General features: G+C 36.0%; 3 protein-coding genes across 3 annotated transcripts; 2 read left to right on the top strand and 1 right to left on the bottom strand.

Moving 5' to 3' along the window:
• Window positions 1-12: 12 nt before the first annotated feature.
• On the bottom strand, window positions 13-4982 carry LOC121740808 (histidine kinase 5-like). Its single transcript, XM_042133435.1, has 13 exons — window positions 4567-4982; window positions 3209-4052; window positions 3075-3131; window positions 2757-2984; window positions 2564-2657; window positions 2280-2486; window positions 2054-2184; window positions 1918-1967; window positions 1536-1840; window positions 1356-1459; window positions 637-1266; window positions 366-542; window positions 13-280 (listed from the first exon to the last, which is right to left on the bottom strand). Exons 2-13 carry the CDS (start codon window positions 3926-3928, stop codon window positions 158-160), a joined length of 2826 nt encoding a protein of 941 aa, XP_041989369.1. The 5' UTR covers window positions 3929-4052; window positions 4567-4982; the 3' UTR covers window positions 13-157.
• Window positions 4983-9781: 4799 nt separating this feature from the next.
• LOC121742181 (ubiquitin carboxyl-terminal hydrolase 18-like) lies at window positions 9782-15085 on the top strand. Its single transcript, XM_042135243.1, has 11 exons — window positions 9782-10243; window positions 11060-11198; window positions 11279-11367; window positions 11451-11536; window positions 11654-11816; window positions 11960-12083; window positions 12331-12488; window positions 12851-12935; window positions 13085-13276; window positions 13747-13808; window positions 14126-15085. Exons 1-11 carry the CDS (start codon window positions 10098-10100, stop codon window positions 14934-14936), a joined length of 2055 nt encoding a protein of 684 aa, XP_041991177.1. The 5' UTR covers window positions 9782-10097; the 3' UTR covers window positions 14937-15085.
• Window positions 15086-15669: 584 nt separating this feature from the next.
• LOC121742182 (UDP-galactose/UDP-glucose transporter 7-like) lies at window positions 15670-18295 on the top strand. Its single transcript, XM_042135244.1, has 8 exons — window positions 15670-15835; window positions 15950-16046; window positions 16603-16708; window positions 16807-17052; window positions 17162-17272; window positions 17378-17536; window positions 17686-17829; window positions 17910-18295. Exons 2-8 carry the CDS (start codon window positions 16012-16014, stop codon window positions 18072-18074), a joined length of 966 nt encoding a protein of 321 aa, XP_041991178.1. The 5' UTR covers window positions 15670-15835; window positions 15950-16011; the 3' UTR covers window positions 18075-18295.
• Window positions 18296-18409: the final 114 nt, after the last annotated feature.

Raw genomic sequence — 18409 nt, 5'->3', positions numbered from 1 at the left:
TTAGCTTGAATTTCAATCACCAAATAGTTAGACAAAAGAGCAGCAATTTCCAATATATACCACTCAAATTTTCACATACAAACCTCACCCGCTCAAAACTTTCCTAACTCAAACCATTTTTTCTGTACAAATATGCATACAATTTACAGCTACAAATTCAAACCAAATATCTCTGCAGACATTGTTTCAAGCTTTGCAAAGTAATAGGCTTCGACACAAACGAGTCCATGCCATTTGCATAGCATTCGTCCGCGCTTTCTGATACTGTGTTCGCTGTCATCTGCACGCGCATCAGTCGAAAAAATCTCATCAACGAACAAAGCATCACAAAAGTATAGTAGTATTTAATAATGATCAAAACTCACTGCAACGATAGGAACCCTCTTTCTTGTTTCCTCTACTTGTGAAGTCGAGCAAGATTGATGAGACGTCGCCTCCATCTCTACTCCGGCCTTCACAGCCTCGTCCCAACTTCCCGTTTCCTCAAAAGATCGAATCAATCTTGTAGCTTGAAGACCATCCATCACCGGCATACACACATCCTGCAGATAAAAGTTTCAATTTCAGTTAGTATACACAAACAAGTAAAAAAACATGCTTTTTTTTCAAAGATGATAACTTTATTCTATATCATACCATTAGAATGAGATGGTAACTACTTCTTTGGACTGCCTTCACAGCCTCTGCTCCGTTGGAGACGACATCAATGGCGTATCCCAGCTGTTTCGTCATAGATTTCGCCACCATGATGTTGATCTTGTTATCCTCAACCAGCAGGATCTTGTGCTGTTTCGTCTCAGATTTCTCAACTCCGGTTCTGTTCGTGGAAGAGCACTCGGAAGCCGTCTCTTGCTCCTTTTGTGCTACTGGTCTTATGTTGTCGATGTCAGGCACGGACGAGGCTGTCTCCATTGCACCACCACTCGAATCAGAGCCTTCCTCCGAGATGCCCTCCTTGTTAATACAAGGCAAAGGGGAGTCGAGCAAACCAATGCAGTTGTTTCCATAGCTGTTTGGCAAGAGCTTGGGAATCCTTCCGTTGATTTGGGACGAGAACAAAGTCCCCAAAGTCCGAGGCGGGAAGAGGAACACGCCTGAGTTCAGATCATCGTCATAGCCATCATCGCCTAGCTGGTCCGTATCAGATAGCTCGTCCGTGTCATCAGAATCAGAGGCGGATGAGACCTTGTAAGGCAGCACGAACGTGAAAGTAGAGCCGTGTTGCTCGACACTTGACACTGTCAGATATCCTCCCATGAGCTCAACCTACATCAGTTTCCAAAGATCAAGATTCTAAAGAAGATAATCCCATGATTTTTTGTAACAAGTCCAATCAAGAAAGGAAGCATAATCACCAGTTGTTTACAGATTGCAAGGCCTAATCCTGTCCCACCATACTTCCGAGCTGTATCCGCCCCAACTTGCATGTATTTCTTGAACAAAGTCGACATAGCATGCTCTGTCACATCAAGAAACGCAACGCGATTGTTACCAACATTTCACACTCATTTATAAGAAACAAGCAGAAAAAGTACCAGGTATTCCAATGCCAGTGTCGTAGACATCACAGCGGATCCATACTACTCGTTCCTCAGCCTTCGTTCGACTCTCCTTGTCTTGATCCATTTGATCACCGTTTTGGTCACAGGACGTGCTGTTGAGCTCGGATTCTTCACAGGAAGGGCTGTTATCAGCATGTCCATTGCCATTAGTATTGGCTGAAAGACTCGATTGATCTCGAGACTTCTTCTCCGAGCCTTGTTCGTTTACATCGCTCGGCTCTGGAACCACATACAGATTTATTCCAACTTTTCCTTCATGAGTGAATTTTATGGCATTACTGCAAAAAAAGAACAATAAAATGGTAAACAAACTAACACATCAAAAAAAAAAAACTGACTCTATTTTGAAGGTCACCTGATCAAGTTGGTAAGAATCTGTCGAATCCTTAGCACATCTCCGATAACCTGAAACAGAACAAGAAACGTAAACCCCTCTGTCAACGAGTAAATCAAATTTTCTTTCTTGGTGAGAAATAGATCCTTTTCAATACCTCTATTGGGACATCTTCTGCTACATGTCCTTCTAATGTGAGTAGTTTCTGTAGTGACGCCGCTGCTGTCTGGAGCACGTGCTTCACTACCTCCCTCGGCCTAAACTTGGCCGCCTCCAGTTTCATAACTCCTAAAAGAGACGAGCGAACCCCACCTCATGTTTAGACAGTCTTACTAGCTACACCAACAAAATGAAAATTTCGAAAATAAGGCGTCACATCACACCTGACTCCACCTTGGAGAGATCGAGGATGTCGTTGATAAGCTGAAGAACCAAATCTCCAGAAGACAACATCACCTTCAACAGCTGCCTTTGTTCTTTATCGAGGTTAGTGGTTGCAAGAATCTCCGTCATGCTCACAACTCCGGAGAGAGGAGACCTAATCTCATGAGACATTGTCGCCAGCATTTGTTTCGCGCGCATTGTCTCCTCTGCAGGAACGACGTAGCTACCAAATCAGCCACCATTTTTTTGAATATTCAATCTAACTAACTATAAGATGAATAACCTGTGATATGGATCGTCTTGTTAAGCTCTGTCTCCTTGGCCTTCTGCACAGCAATCTCCTCTCTAAGTTTTGCCATCTTCTCCCTTTTCCTGACCTGCATTCGAGTCATTACACAACGCAACGTTGTGAGGCTCGAAGCAACAAACTTTTTGGATAGAGCTACGACTCAAAATGCGCATGGATGGAATATAACCTGATCAGTAACTTCCATTCCCATGTAATTCACACCAATGGTCTCTCCTGCCTTGCTGAAAACAGGCTCCACGTAGATCAAGAAAGTCTTCGAACCAAACAGCTCCGTTTCAAACGTGATCTCCCTCTTTGCAGGCAATCCGCGTTCCAAAACCTCTCTTTTGAAGTCTTGGGACTCCTTCACACCAGCGCCAGTGAAAATTTCCACGTCCGTCTTGCCTATGATGTCCTGTAAAATCAGTTAATACGAGGAATTATGGTGGCGCGCTCGCTCCACAATAATGACTTTCAAACAAGACGAGGATCCACATAGCCATACCTGCTCTCCCAAGCTCGGGAAGTGATTGAAGATGAACCTATACCGCATATCCTTATCCTGCAAAACGTTGAACACATATCAGCCTAGAACCAAAGCACACGATGTGAGTAACCCGAATGAGAAAAAATTTACACCTGGTGGCCTATAACAACAGGGGCGTTTTGGAGGACGAAATGCAAGAAGTTATCGGCTCTCTTCAAGACCTGAGACAGCTCCTCCACGGGAGTCGACTGCCTCTCCAAACTATCTATACTCTCTTGCAATTTCTCCACCAACACTTGCTCCCTTTGAAGGCTAGCTTCCAGAAGCTTCTCAAGATGCATTGCTCGCTGCTTCCAGTACACAACGCTGTCATACTCCGCGTCTATAGCCACAATCTCCCCTTGGGAGACGACGTCGTCCTTCCTCCTCTTGGGAGCATCTTGGTACAGATACCTCAGATTCTCATCAAGAATGGAGATATGGCGCTTGTCCCCACCATATCCGTCCTTCTCAAAGCGATGCTCCTCCAATATCTCGAGCTTCTTGAGCTCCACTTCCTGCTGCTGCTTGCTGAGCTGGTCGAGCTCCTCTCTCAAGAGGCGCACGACGTTCGCCTGCTTGAACTCCCAATTCTTCACCAACTTGGCCAGCTGCCAGTTACCCTTGTCACTGTAGTTTGTGAGCTCCATCAGCCTCTGGAAATCGACTATGTTGGGCTCTTTGTTGATGGTGACCTCCTCCAACATGTCTTGATCTCCCCCGGGCCTCTCCACGTTGAACTGCCTACCGGCTTCATTCATGTCCTCCGGCCACATTGAGGTCAGCACAACGTCCAAATCCTCGGGCTGATCGCTCTTCATCTCACACCCCATTCTTCTCTGTGATTCTGTCTCAACTAAGACAATGATGTAGTTCTATCAAGCATCAACATCTTTTTTTATGTCTATATTCGCCTCGAATCAGCCTTATGTTTGGTGTAATAATATCAGAGAAAGCCTAAGCAGAGTACAGAAGCAGAAAATGAGCAGAGTGCCAAGATTGAAATCACTTCTCTACTGAAAACAAAATAAAGTAGTTCATCAAGATTCAATTTTTATTTCTTTTTGGTGCAAACCAGTTAACATTTTAGCTGAGAACTAAAGAAGAAATAAGAAAAAAGAATTATAGAATTGCATATGATGGTCACATGAATTTAACCTCAAAAATAAGAGTCTCATTGACTAAATTTGAAAACAAACGAGCCCTTCACACTGCAAAATAATTGAAATTGTTCATCAAGATTCAAATTTTTTTTTCTGGTGCAAACCAGTTAACATTTAGCAGAGATTCAAAGATGAATCAAGCTAAAGAATTCTAGAATCGCATATGATCACATGAAACATTATCAGATATAGAAATTTAACATCAGAAATAAGCAAATGTTAGAAAGAGACGCAACAAAGTTAAATTTAAGGCCAAAACAAACAATCCCATTGCAAGAAACCAATCAAAATCTTTAAAAAAGTCTGACCTTTTGACAAGAAATTAATGGGCACTCTCTTCTTGAAGAACAACAAAAGGCTATATAATCTCATCCACGGCCTAAAAACTTTTCAATGTAGATCTGGAAGAATCTCTTTGGAGTGCTCAGTCAAATAAAAAAATTATCAAATAGAAAATGTAGAGAGAGGAGAGCATGTGATTCAACCTCAAGAAAAGTTTAGAAAAACAAAAAAATGGTGAAGGAAAGGAAGAAAGTGGGATTTAGGAAACATAGGAAGAAGCCATGTGTGATTGAGGTTAATAAAAATGATTGCTTGAGTTTATTTAATGATGAGAAATGGCGGAATTTTCACCTCTCTCTTAAGCAACGTGTGTAGTGTGTGTTGTGTGTGTCTTGGTTGGATTCATTTGATGGTATGCATCTGCCAAAAGTTTAACTGGCTAAATCAATCATAAATATATGTTGGCGTCAACTTTTGTGAAGCCTCGTGTTGTGTTTACTTCAGAGTCTCTGCGTCTATAATATTACTATATAGTATATATATATGGAGAGAGAGAGATAAATACAAAGATCATATATTAAGAAATGAATATTAACTTCAAAGTTCAATCAACATGTGTAAGTATATATGTAGTAAATGCACTTGGCCTCTGTGTGTGTGTGTGTGTGTGAGAGAGAGAGAGAGAGAGAGAGAGAGAGAGAGAGAGAGAGAGAGAGAGAGAGAGAGAGAGAGAGAGAGAGAGAGAGAGAGAGAGAGAGAGAGAGATTTAAATGGTTTGCTCCCCGCCATTAACGAGGTAAGGTGTATATGGACGGCGCGTGAGGAAAACACACAGAGGTGGAGAGTGGATGAATTTCTGCAGCTGCGCCTACGTGCATTCTAATTTTTTTTCTAATTCTTTTTGTTAAAGTAATACTTCTCCACTATATAATTAATTTAGCAATTTAGTATGACGTGGAAATTGGGTATGATTGTAGTAAACGAAAAATAGTAAGTGGACAAAATGTTTTGATACATTTAGTTAATCATATCTTTAATTTCTACTTCATATGTAAGCACTATGTCAAAAATTTCAGATTGTAGAAATTTTCCTCATATGACAATTGAGAAAAGTATTAAAATAGTATATGATACACCGCCACATCTTTAATTTACTTTATACTTCTCCTCCCGTCCCATTAAATATGAAACGTTTACTTTTTCACACATATTTTAAAAAAAGTAATAATAAATAGTTAAAGTGGATAAAAAATAAAGTAAAAAAGAGAATAATATAAATGAGACTCTCCTCTGCATTATTCTCTCTTACTTAATTTTAAACACTTTAATTATTTATTATAAATTTTTCAAAATAAGTGCGCAAAAGCCAACGTTGCATATTTAATGAGACAGATGAAGTATTAAAATATAATAGGTTGGCTTATCTAATAGCAACTTGAATTTTAAAAATCAAGAAAATGTAGTGTCAATAATATTTTTAGATTAATTCATAAAAAAATAATAGGAGTATAACAACTTGGAAAATTCAGTTCGGAGTCAGTTTGATTATATATATAAATTACTAGATTTACAGTTTTTGTTTGCTTTCTTTCATCTTTAAAATTTTATAATGTAACATTGCATATGTATACTAGTAGCAAACACAATGAAAAAGCATCATAAATACGGGCTAAATATACTAATAAGAAAAGAAAAAGGGCTTTAATTGGGATTAAAATATTTAATTAAATAATCATGCATTAATTATTGGATCGATTAAAATACTTAATTAATCATACATTAATGAAAGTCCTATTTGGATCTGCAATGGCATGACCATTTGAGGGCAAGTGGACCTTTTTATTCGTGACATACACCTCTATAATTAAAATATTGCTATATGACTATAGAATATAATAATCCATTTATGTTTTCGATATGAAATTTTAAATTAAGCTTTAGAAATATGGAATGATATCCATATAAATAAACAATTTTTGAAAAGTAGTTCAGCATCAATGTTCTTGCTGTTAATAATTTAAAATAAACAATTTGTAATTTATTAGTACATTTCTGTGTGACGTCTAACAAAGTTGGAATGTTAAGTAGTCTCTGAATTTCTTTTTATTTAAAAAAATCACTATTACTATTCTTCATTTATTTATTTTTTGCTCATGGAGCTCAAATATTAACATCATACTGGTATTATTGAATTTAACAAATAAACTGAAATGTTTAAAGTGATCGATCATGAATTGACTGTAGATACTAGATTGTGATGTTAATGATTGATGACGAGTTAACTATAAAAATAATTTGTTTAATCATGAATTAACTATCAAGTTTGACACCAACTCATTAGGATTTGACTCACACTTTCTCTTATTTTATTAGTTATTAAAAAACAAAAGTAATTTAGTAATAAAATTAGTTGTTCTTGATACTAACATAGTTAAATAAAAAGAATTGGTGACAACCCCCTCCACTCCATCTCTTTCCTTTTCTCTCTCTATCACACTTAATTAATATTCCATTTGTAATTTAATTATAATAATTTGATTGAGAAAAATGCAAATAATATTCCAACAATGATACCATAAATTAAATAAAAATACCCCTAAACAAAAAATACATCAAAAAAATAGTGTCGCTATATACGAACTTTAGCCTATACTATTATTAATAAACATAACATTATGGGGTTGGTTGAACATGGAATCACTCATTAACCAACTTGTTTAGCACTAATCAAATATAAAAAATCCTATTTATTTGCTTAAGTGACGACATAATGAATATAATTAGTTGGATGGACATGGTGATGTGATAATTAAGATAATTTTCATATATATTGCAATATAGTTTAATGTTATGTACAGCTAAGCCATATTTGTCTTTGCTGTTTTCGGCTGTAGCAACACTCTCTCCACAACGTGACAATTCTCCCATGTGAATTAAGCACCTTTCTTATGTTTTATTTTTAATTTGTATGTTTTCTCAATATTGTTTTAAGTAGTAATAATAATAATACGTAAATAATATTGCTAATATAAGTACCTAAATGTTTGAAGGAGTTGGCAAAATTGAATTCATCACCTTTTAATCGCCATACTGCCATACACCCTTACTAGCTAGCTAGCTAGCTAAATAAAAAAATATGTGTTAGATTTAGACGTCTACAACTAAAAATATATAGACTATAAAAAGGAAGCTTCTCTAATATAAAAATTCTGAACTAGTATTTGAGAGTATTGTAACTGGAAAATCGATAAACGATTTCATTTTTGTAGTCACAATTACAGGTCACTGAAATACAATTAAGTGCAGCTATTTTATAAGCGACGTATAGAGTTCGTAATTTTACAAAAATGAAATTTATACTATAACCCAACACTTATATTTCATATTATTAATAGTATTAAAATTTCAAAAACAAATAAATTCCAGTTTGGGCCCATTGGGCCCTCCATTTGAGTGATCCGTTAAACCCTGGCCAAGACAAAATCCACAAATCCCGGAACAACCTTTTTCCAAAAATAAAAGTCAGTTACTCTAGGTATATACTGAAAAAAATTAATAATAATTATTATTATTATTTAACACTAATAAATAAGAATAATAACAAAGAAACAGATATTAACAATAGGCCGCGTGGACATTTCAATATATTTTTTTTAAATTAACTCTTATATAAGGGAGGAAATTACAAATAAACTCATATACTATGGATAAGAGGAAATTACAATTGATGTCAAGAGGGCTCAAACTCGGCACCTCATGCAATAATGTCTAAGCTCCTTGCCGCTAGGACAAAGGCTCTGGAAGCGTGGACATTTCATTTTAGATACGAATACATTGTATGAACACGTACGGAATATTTATTGTCATTAATATTAATATTAATATTAATTAGTCTGTATTAGATTTGAGGATTAACACTTTGTCATATCCTAATGATGGACAGTGGTAATAGCACCACTCCGGGAATTATTGATTTCATGTTGTTAATCTATTGGCACTCCAAAATCTAATAAGATATGATGTCACATCGTCATCATATTTATTGTTAAATATTAGTAGTAAAGTAGATTAGGTTTTCCAATAAAGATTGACAATAAAAGAAATGGGAGCCCAATCCAATGACAATCATAACACATTTTTTATTTAAAAGTGAAAAATAAAAGCATAAATTTGAGTTACTTATTAGACTTCTCCCAATTTCATAGTATATAATCTTTTGCACATTCTTATAAATTCATAGTAAATATATTCAATATTTTTTTTTATCAAATACTAGTAAGTACTACTAATATTTAATAAAATATATAAATAATGTTGATCAAGATAAATTAATCCCACTAAGACATATGCTTCTACTCAATGCAAAAAATCTCATAAAGGCAATGATGATGTTGTCTTGCCTAGAAGTTTCCAAATGTAGTTTTCAATAAACCAATATGCATGGTGATTTTATTTACTTTTCCTAAATTAGGGAACTTTGCCTTTAACAGTTTGCAATTTTGATGGCCACATATTTTAGATTAGTGGAATTTACACGGACAATATTTTGTTAAATGTAGAGAATTTGTTATCGTACACACACTGACACAATGCTAAGATATTTTTGCTTTTGTAACTATTCTAAAATAAATAAATAAACAAAATCGACTTTATTATATAAATTCACAGATAAATCACTTTATTATTTTGCAGTGCTACATTTTCCCCAATCATTTAATTTACAGCAAAACTATGAAATCACATTGTATATGGCTTGGTACACAGCTATTTTAGTAAATATACATTAAAATAATTTGAATTAATTTTCAAACGATTTCATTAAAAATCAGGACTATTTTCCCGTATTTTCTCACTAAAATTATTTTGAGGCAAAATTTGAATTACTGTTTTATTATTCTATTTTCATAATTTATCAATACTTAAAACTTAATGTTTAAATTTTATTTTACAAAATTTAAATCTAAAAACATAATAAAATATTATTAATTCTTTTTATTTTATAGTGAATTTCATAAAAAATAATCTAAAAATATGTAGATTCACAGTAGTAATTACTACTACTACAATGTAGATTAATAAAAAATAAAGATATACTGTTATCGAAAGCCCATATTATTTGGGCTTTATGTTGTTATTGTTTCAAAGTGAGCTCACATTCAGAGCCCAATCCTTAAATCAACATTCAATATCATATATTCCTATATAGAGTATAATATTTTTATGTTTTTCTAATTCTTATAGCTGAAGAAATTCTACGAGAAATCGGAAATCCAATTGCTGCTGAATTAACCGCCAATTTACACACATATATAGAGGAAACTTCATAAAAATCCATCACAAACGGAAAACCCAGAATTCCACCTATTTTGATTCCCCAAAAAATTATTAAGATTATTCACATCAGGAGCTGTAAGCTTTAATTGTACGCATTATTGATTGGAACGAAATTTCCATGTATGATAGTAGGATGAAATCATAAGCTGTAGATGCATCGGCGATAGGATTCGATCGGTTGCTGCAACTCACGGCGTCTGCTGCGGCGGATACAGCGACGGCGATGGTGGTAGGGTTTTTCGATTTCGTTCGAAGCACTTCGTCTATGGTTTTGGCAGCCGCCTCCAGTATAGGTTTTTCACCGGATTGCGGTGATGGAGGGATAGAGGCGGCAGTCGGCGGAGGCGCAAATGCTTTTGATTGCTCCTGGTATAGCACGTGGTTACTCATTTATGCGCAATTCAATTTATCATAGAATCTCATTATGTAATTAATTTGGAGCTACTTTCCGATTCAGTTGTTTGTGCTTAGGTTGATCGTTTTAGGTTATCAGCACCTGCGTTGGTGCTTAGGTATGTTTTGCGTAAGATGTAGAGCTGAATGTGGATTAATGTGATGAGATTGTGTTATTTGGATTGCATCCTGCATACACTGCTAGTTGAATTTTCCTTTCTAAGTAGTACTACTTAGAATCTTTTGGAAAATGTATGCTGTAGGACAAAGTAATCGGAAAGAAATAAGTGACTGTTACAAATTGTGATTGAGCTGTTCTTCATTGTCTACGACGTATCTCCTATGCACGTTATGCATTAAATATTTATGTTGGGATCCATGTATTAGTGTGGTAGGATTATATAATAACACTGACTCGTCCTCTTTTACAGTATATGAGTTGATGATAGAATTGTGGTGACACACCGATTGTTGATCTAGTGATAAACAATAATAATATAGTATGGGGAGTTCATAATGTGGAGGTCATGGTTTGTTTTGGATAAGTCAAACCTATCCAGGCTAATGATAGGTCCTATGGTCATACTTCAATTAGTGTGCTAATAAATGTGAAACCTCTTGGACTATGTGACTTGGAGAGTATCAAGTCAACATATCAGAATGTGTGCGCACTTGCGTGTTTTATCCCCCATAACTCAATAATTTTAATAGGCAAGATGCGTCAGTGGGTTTCTACTTCCTAGTAAAGCTCCTACTACATGGCTATCATTCACTATGCATTTGAAATTACAGCTCTGCAAATTGTCGATTTTCTCACATTGAGCGCGGGGAAAAGTGTGCTAGTACAAAATTGCCATCTGCATTGACAGGAAGGGAGGTTTCACAACTTTCTGGAGTTCGAAGTTCAGAGATTAACAAGCAGTCAAATGAGGTACTAGAATTCTATTTTACCTACTAATTACCAGTGACAGTGAGTTATGATTCTAACGTTGCTTTGTCCTTGATTTTCAGATCTTGTTCCCATATGAAGAATTCATACAACTTTTCAATTGGGAGAAACCAGGTTATCCTCCTTGCGGACTTATAAATGGCGGAAACAGGTAAGTAATGTTTTTATTCAACACTTCATTTCTTGTTCATCTGCAGTATGACAGCCTGTTTAATCTGTCTTGCTTCTCTGCAGCTGCTTTGCTAATGTGGTTCTTCAGTGTCTTACATACACTCGTCCACTTGCTGCCTACTTCTTGGAAAAAGGACACAAGCTAAAATGTATGTAATTTGACTTGATCATATCACCCTGGTTGAGTCCATCATACAGAATTCTATAACTCATGTTTGTACTTCCGTATATATTGTTGTACTATCTGCCACTCCTTCTGTTACCAGGTCGGATGGATAAATGGTGCTTCCTGTGTGATCTTCAAACTCACGTGGAAAGTGCTAGCTGGTGTCATACTGCATTCATTCCCATACACATTCTTTCAAGATTGAATAGTATTGGTGGTAATCTTGAGCGTGGGCAGCAGGAGGATGCCCATGAGTTCATGAGGTCATTATCAGTATTTATTATTTATTGTTTTTTTTTGTGGACCTTTTGTTTTCACCTGATATACAATTTCAGGGACATATTTGCTATGTGGTTTTATTTTTCTGGTATACAATTACTGATTCCAATTGAATTTGTATCGCCAGGTTTGCAATTGATAAAATGCAATCTGTTTTCCTCGATGAATTTGGCGGAGAAAAGACTGCTCCTCCCAGATATCAAGAGACTAGCTTTGTTCAACATATATTCGGAGGTTGCCTTCAGTCTCAGGTAGCCTGCACAGTTCAATCGTGTTCAGCTGTGTAGTTTGCATTGCATAGATAAAGCATACCCAGCTCAATCTTGTATTAGTGAGATATTACATATCTGGAGTGTTTACATATGGATGATTGTTGTCAAGTACTGCACATTAGGTATAGTATGAGTAGCACTGGATAGTTATATGGCTATAATTTTCTTTAGCTATATCTCCCTTTTGCAACTCTCCATCTTGTTTATTTTTCATTTTTCCCTTCAGGTTATATGCAGCAAGTGCAATAAAATATCGAACCGATTTGATCACATGATGGATTTAACTGTTGAAGTTCATGGGTGTGCTGAGTCTTTGGAGGACTGTTTGGATCAATTCACTGCCGAAGAGTGGCTACAAGGAGATAATATGTATAAATGTGATAGGTAAGTGTTCCTGCAGTATTTGTACATTTATATAGATTCAATTGCACTACTATTTGCACTAATGCAGAAAGTCTAGATAGATTCTGTAGAACAATAAAATATAGACGTGTGTGGAGAAGTATATAGACATAGTAGAGAAGAGTAGTAGGTGTATTTCACTACTCAACATAGTACAAGAGACTAAGCTAGACTATGTCACACCACGATGTGGGATACTAATATTCCTAATAGATTCAATTGCACTACTGTGGAAAGTCGAGATAGATTCAATACCACTACTCTTTTGCCATTACATTTGCTATGTATAAAGGATTTTTATTATTTTATGCTTCTTTGATCAATCATATGAGTTGTCTGTGCAGTTGCAATGCTTATGTCATGGCACGGAAGTACCTTTCTATTCGACAGGCACCCAACATTCTTACAATTGCCTTGAAAAGATTTCAGGTCTGCACCTCTATGCCCTTTGAGTTTCCAAACCCCAATGTGTAATCAAAGTTTTCCTCAAATATCTGTCTGCAGTGAATTTTGGAGATTTGTTTTGGCAACTCCGTTCCCTTTCTTTCATAACAGAGTGTCTTAATTGTTTTGATCAGAAACTTAACAAGAGGGTTACTTTCCCAGAGAAGCTGGATCTTCGTTCTTACATGAATGAATCGGAAGATGGGAATGATATTTACAAGCTATATGCTGTAATTGTCCATGTAGAAATACACCATACATTTGGCCATTACATCTGCTATGTTAAGGATTTTGGTGGGCATTGGTACAAGATTGATGATGATAAGGTACTAACGCCGTCTTTTCTCCATGTATACATGCATCATACAACCTTCGACTTGAACACATGAAGTATTTTGTTGTCATGTATAGTTATGTATTTTACTGAATCTCATCATATTTCAGTCTCTCCATTGCTTGCTGATTTGATTTTATGTTAGTTAATGAGAGTGGGCAACACTAAATTATGATATCCTAGTGTAGTTAGTATGAAAGTGTGGCGATGAATGAATTATAAATATGTATTGAACCCTAACTGAGGCAATGATTTCTCAAAAGATTATGTTAGTGTTAATCTTATTAGTTTTTAAAAGAGCCTGCAAAAGTTTGTATAATTACTAAAAGCTAGTTAATCTAGTAATGTTCAATGGACATAATGATCGTTGTTCACATAACATTATAGTAATACCAGTAAATTACCAGACATGTTTACACTTAATTTTGCTTGCATTGTTCGTAATCTTTTCATCCTTATCAGGTTTCCTCCGTGAGCTTGGATGAGGTGCTTTCGCAGGAAGCCTACATGCTCTTATACAGCAGGTATTTAGTGATTTAGAATCGTTGCCTCCTCCATGCTATATCTTTTTTCTCCATGTTATCTCTTTTTTCTTTACACAACACATGTCACTGTTTCTCAGAAACAAAAGTGGCTGTAAGTTTTGCGGGCTTCAAATTTCGATATAATAGAATAATTTTTCTGGTCTGCATTGGCTAGTCATGCTTGCACGTTCTTGATTCTAATGCTTTGCCCTTTTATGGATGTATTGCTCAAGTATTGCTGCATGCTGGTTTTCTGCATACAAGTAGATATTGTTATTGTATATATCCATTCATGTATCTGCACATGATCCTCACAGGATTTGCGCTCGCCCGTCATGTTTGCTTTCTGCTGGTTCACTTACCGGAGAGAGCAAAATTTTGAAAATACAAGCAGTTGATTTGTCAACGACACAGCCCGTCAGTTCTGAAGCTGAGGCTGATAGCAGGGTACATATATCATTAGTGAAAAGTGCAGAAAATGCAGGAGAGGATGTAATGGCACCACCCTGTAATGCTCGTTTTCCAACTCGATTTCATAATAGTCATAGTTTCTACAGTTCTCCGAAAGAAGAAGATTTTCCTCTGAAACTGGACTTCTTTAGATCCTCCACTGTTCGTGATGTCAAGAGGTGCAATACAAATGATACCACAAAAGATCTTTCTGGAACACGGTGTCAAAATCTCAGTGCTGCTAAGAACTCCGCGTTTGAGAAGGACAGAAGACATGGCATCTCGTCGTTTACTACTATTCACATCCAAAAGGAGAAGTCTGCTAATTGCACATACATGCGAGAGGCTTCAAAGTGCGAAGTAAAAAGTTCTGTGCCAACGTTGAATCAAATCTCTGCTTCTGGTTCTCTTGGCAGACAACGGTGGAATAAAATTGTTAAGCAAGAAAAGAAAGAATCAGACGTATATAGCTTCGTACCCCGCGATGATGAAACTAGAGAAGCAGCTGGGATATTAGTTGGTTTAAGTTCTGAGAAGAAGTTAATAAAGCCACTCTCGGATCTTGGTGGAAAACGACGAAAAGATCTTTTCAAGGTAGGCGGCGCTGTATCGAACGGGAAGATGCCTAGGATCCACCGGTTATTATCTGAGAATGGCAGATGCTTCAAATACGAGTAAGTGCTTGAGTTTGTGCTGAATATAACACAAATGTGGGAATAACAGATTGCATAACGTTTTCACTTAGTAATAGCAGATTTTGTAGATAGTTTTTTAATCTGGATGCTGAGACTGAGTCCTATATATCAAATAGTTATGTGCATTGATCTTGGATCGTCTTGTTTTTCCACAAGCAATAGTCTTGTTTTCTCATTTTCGATTTTCCACAAAAATTAAAAGTACTACTCGTAATAGTTATGTTACGTGCATCAATTAATTATTAATAAATTTTGATAAATATATTGAAGCTATAATTGAAACTGTCGGTGTTTTTTGGAACAGGAAATAAATATCGATTCATTAGATATTTTAGGAGTACTAATTCATGAACATTACTTAATTTAAAATAAATTACACTAATCCCTCTGCATTAATCTTAATTATTTTCAAATCAGCGTCAATACATGCGCAATATTATTTCATTCATATTAAACTAATTTATATATAAATTTAATCTAGTAGTAATTTTAATTTTAAGGACATTATGTACCTACAATTTCTAAACTTAACAGACACAAGAAAGAGTAAAAAAAATAAAGGGTCGAAAAGTAAAAGAAGGTTCTTTTACTATTCGTATAACTTTTCCCAAAATAGTTAAAAATGTGAATTGCCAAAGCTCCATGCTCGCACCTGATTTCCTTTTTCTCCATATTTTACAGCTCACATGCATGGCGATTTTTTTTTATCATTTCCTCATTTATTTTTTCCCTTTCACGAATTTTCACCACTTCACTTTGCACTGTTATATACCCACACCTTTACTTCAAACTCTCGCTTTCACAACTCCCATCCCTATATATTCGTCAATTTAAGCTACCGATCTGGAATATTTGGTCAATCTTTTCGTGATTTGATTCAAGGTAAGGTGAATTATGAGTTTTTTTTGGATTATCCATTGGTGGGAATTGGAATATCTTAAATCAGCTGTGATTGCCAAATTGTAATTCTGATCTGTTCTAATTGTTCCGTTTTAGGTGTGTGTTTTAGCAAGTAAATGAACTGAATCGACATAGAGGTTTAATAATTGTTTCTGGATATGGAATTCAATCCAGATTCAACTCCGTATTTGAGGTTAGTTTTAATTCTTTCCCCTTTTTTGTGTTGATAAAAAAAGGAAGCATCGAATGATTGTTGGAACGATTTTGAGTCTGAATCAGCTTACATTTTACTCTGTTCATTGCCTCTGCTATATTTGTATGTACTGGTTTGGCCTCAGAAATCTCTCAATTGTGTGTTAGTGAATACTAATTGTATGAAATTCCTTGAATGAACTTGTGCAAATACTAATTATTACTGTTTAGTGTATTACTAATTGTCTGAAATTCCTTGAAATTTCGTTTATCGAGTTCTGTTCGTGTGGATTTGGAGCCTTGACATGGTTCACAATTTGCCATTTTATCCATGGGAATCATATTAGTTTCACTCTTGGCATGATATTGGAGATTGAAATAGCGCCGGCTGCAGTTGTACAAATATAATGTAGTGTTTGATATATTTGGAGCTTTGAAAGATTTTGTGATTTTACTTGTTTTGTTCGCCTCCATATTAAATGCGTGTTTAGGCTTAACTATCTGAGCATTGTGGAGGTTGTATCTCATGAATGAACTTGTGCAAATACTGGATGCAGTTTATTTGCAGCCTTATCATATGGAGTTTCTTCGATGGCAATGGTTTTCATCAATAAAGCAGTGCTCATGCAATATTCAGACTCGATGACTCTCCTTATGTTTCAGGTATACTGAAATTGAATATGACTTTGCTTTCTCTTCTTTATCTCCATCTTTCACCTTTTGTATTGATTGACTTGTTGTATTTTGTGAGGTATTATTAGCAATTGGTGACAACTTTGCTTATACACTTTGGGAGAGTGTTGGGATACACGAAAGCAAAAGGATTTAGTGTAGATACTGCCAAAAAACTTCTTCTAGTATCCTTGTTCTACAACGCGAATGTGGCTTTTGCATTAGCAAGCCTGAAAGGCGTAAATATTCCAATGTACATAGCCATTAAAAGGCTTACACCGCTCGCTGTACTTATAGCTGGGTTCTTTTATGGAAAGGGGAGACCTTCAACTCAGGTTTATATCTTCTTTTTTTATTAGATTTAGCTTGATGCCGACAATTGGTTACAGTCACCATTCGTTCTTTAATAAATTGAGTTTCAAACATTTTCCATATCATTTTCAGGTTACTCTCTCTGTGCTTCTGACTGCTGCTGGTGTTCTTATAGCAGCACTTGGTGATTTTTCCTTCGATCTTGTTGGATATAGCATGGCCTTTATTTCTGTCTTTTTCCAAGTATGCTTCGTACTTCTCCATTAACTGATAATATGCATTGCCATTCGGCTTTATTATTTACAAATTTTGGAATTGTGTAATAATATCTTTCTACAAATTCTGCAGACAATGTACCTAATCTTGGTAGAGAGGTCAGGTGCAGAGGATGGACTTTCCTCAGTTGAAATTATGTTCTATAACAGCGTCTTGTCACTACCCTTTCTTCTATTCCTTATCATTGCTACCGGAGAATTCCCAAATTCTCTAGTTATGCTATTTGCAAAGGTAGCTATTAAACCATATCAAATTTTCTTTGGCAGCAATGCCAAAGCTAGAAATAACCTTTATCAATCATTATACGCTAGTATTCCATAGTCGTCTGGATGCCGACAGCAGATTACCTAATCTGACATCAAATCTTTTTTGATGGGCAGAGTAACTCATTCGCATTTATGGTTCTTCTTGTTCTTTCCCTGGTGATGGGTATAGCACTGAATTACACTATGTTCTTGTGTACAATTGTCAATTCTGCTTTAACTACAACCATAGTCGGTGTCCTCAAGGGTGTTGGTTCCACGGTAATTTACACTTTCTTCTTGAAAATAATACTCCACATTTGAAAATATACTAAGATGTTGGCTGTTACCTCTCTGAGCAGACCCTAGGCTTTTTCCTGCTGGGAGGAGTGCAGATTCATGCTTTGAACGTCACCGGGCTTGTGATCAACACTGCAGGCGGCGTCTGGTACTCGCTAGCGAAATACCATCAGAAGTGGTCCAAGCTCCCGAAGCAGATGCCTGATGTGGAGACGCGTAGTAAATGAGCCGGCTCAACAAAAAGGTGCCTTGTTTGCATGTTTTTGATATGAATCATTTCAGACATATGAGATTCTTGTTAAATTATTCAGTAAAAATTTTTTTGAAAAGAATGAGGATCTAAATGGCAGAGGCTACGTATAGTGTAAAGAGAGGGAGAAATCTTTGAAGCCTTTGATTGTACTGTAATAATCATAATCATATTCATAAAGCACAAGTTCCCTTCTCAGATGTTTCGTGTTACATCTCGTGTTTCACTTTCACATGTAAAATTGGGATTACGAGCATGTCCCGATGAGCTAAACGCGACTTTCCGGTTTAAACACGTTGAAAAGCGTGTTTG

The sequence above is a fragment of the Salvia splendens genome, chromosome 7 (genome assembly GCF_004379255.2).
Source record: "Salvia splendens isolate huo1 chromosome 7, SspV2, whole genome shotgun sequence".
NCBI lineage: Eukaryota > Viridiplantae > Streptophyta > Magnoliopsida > Lamiales > Lamiaceae > Salvia > Salvia splendens.
The sequence above is the reverse complement of the archived record's forward strand: the minus strand, read 5'-3'. Positions and strand labels throughout refer to the sequence as shown.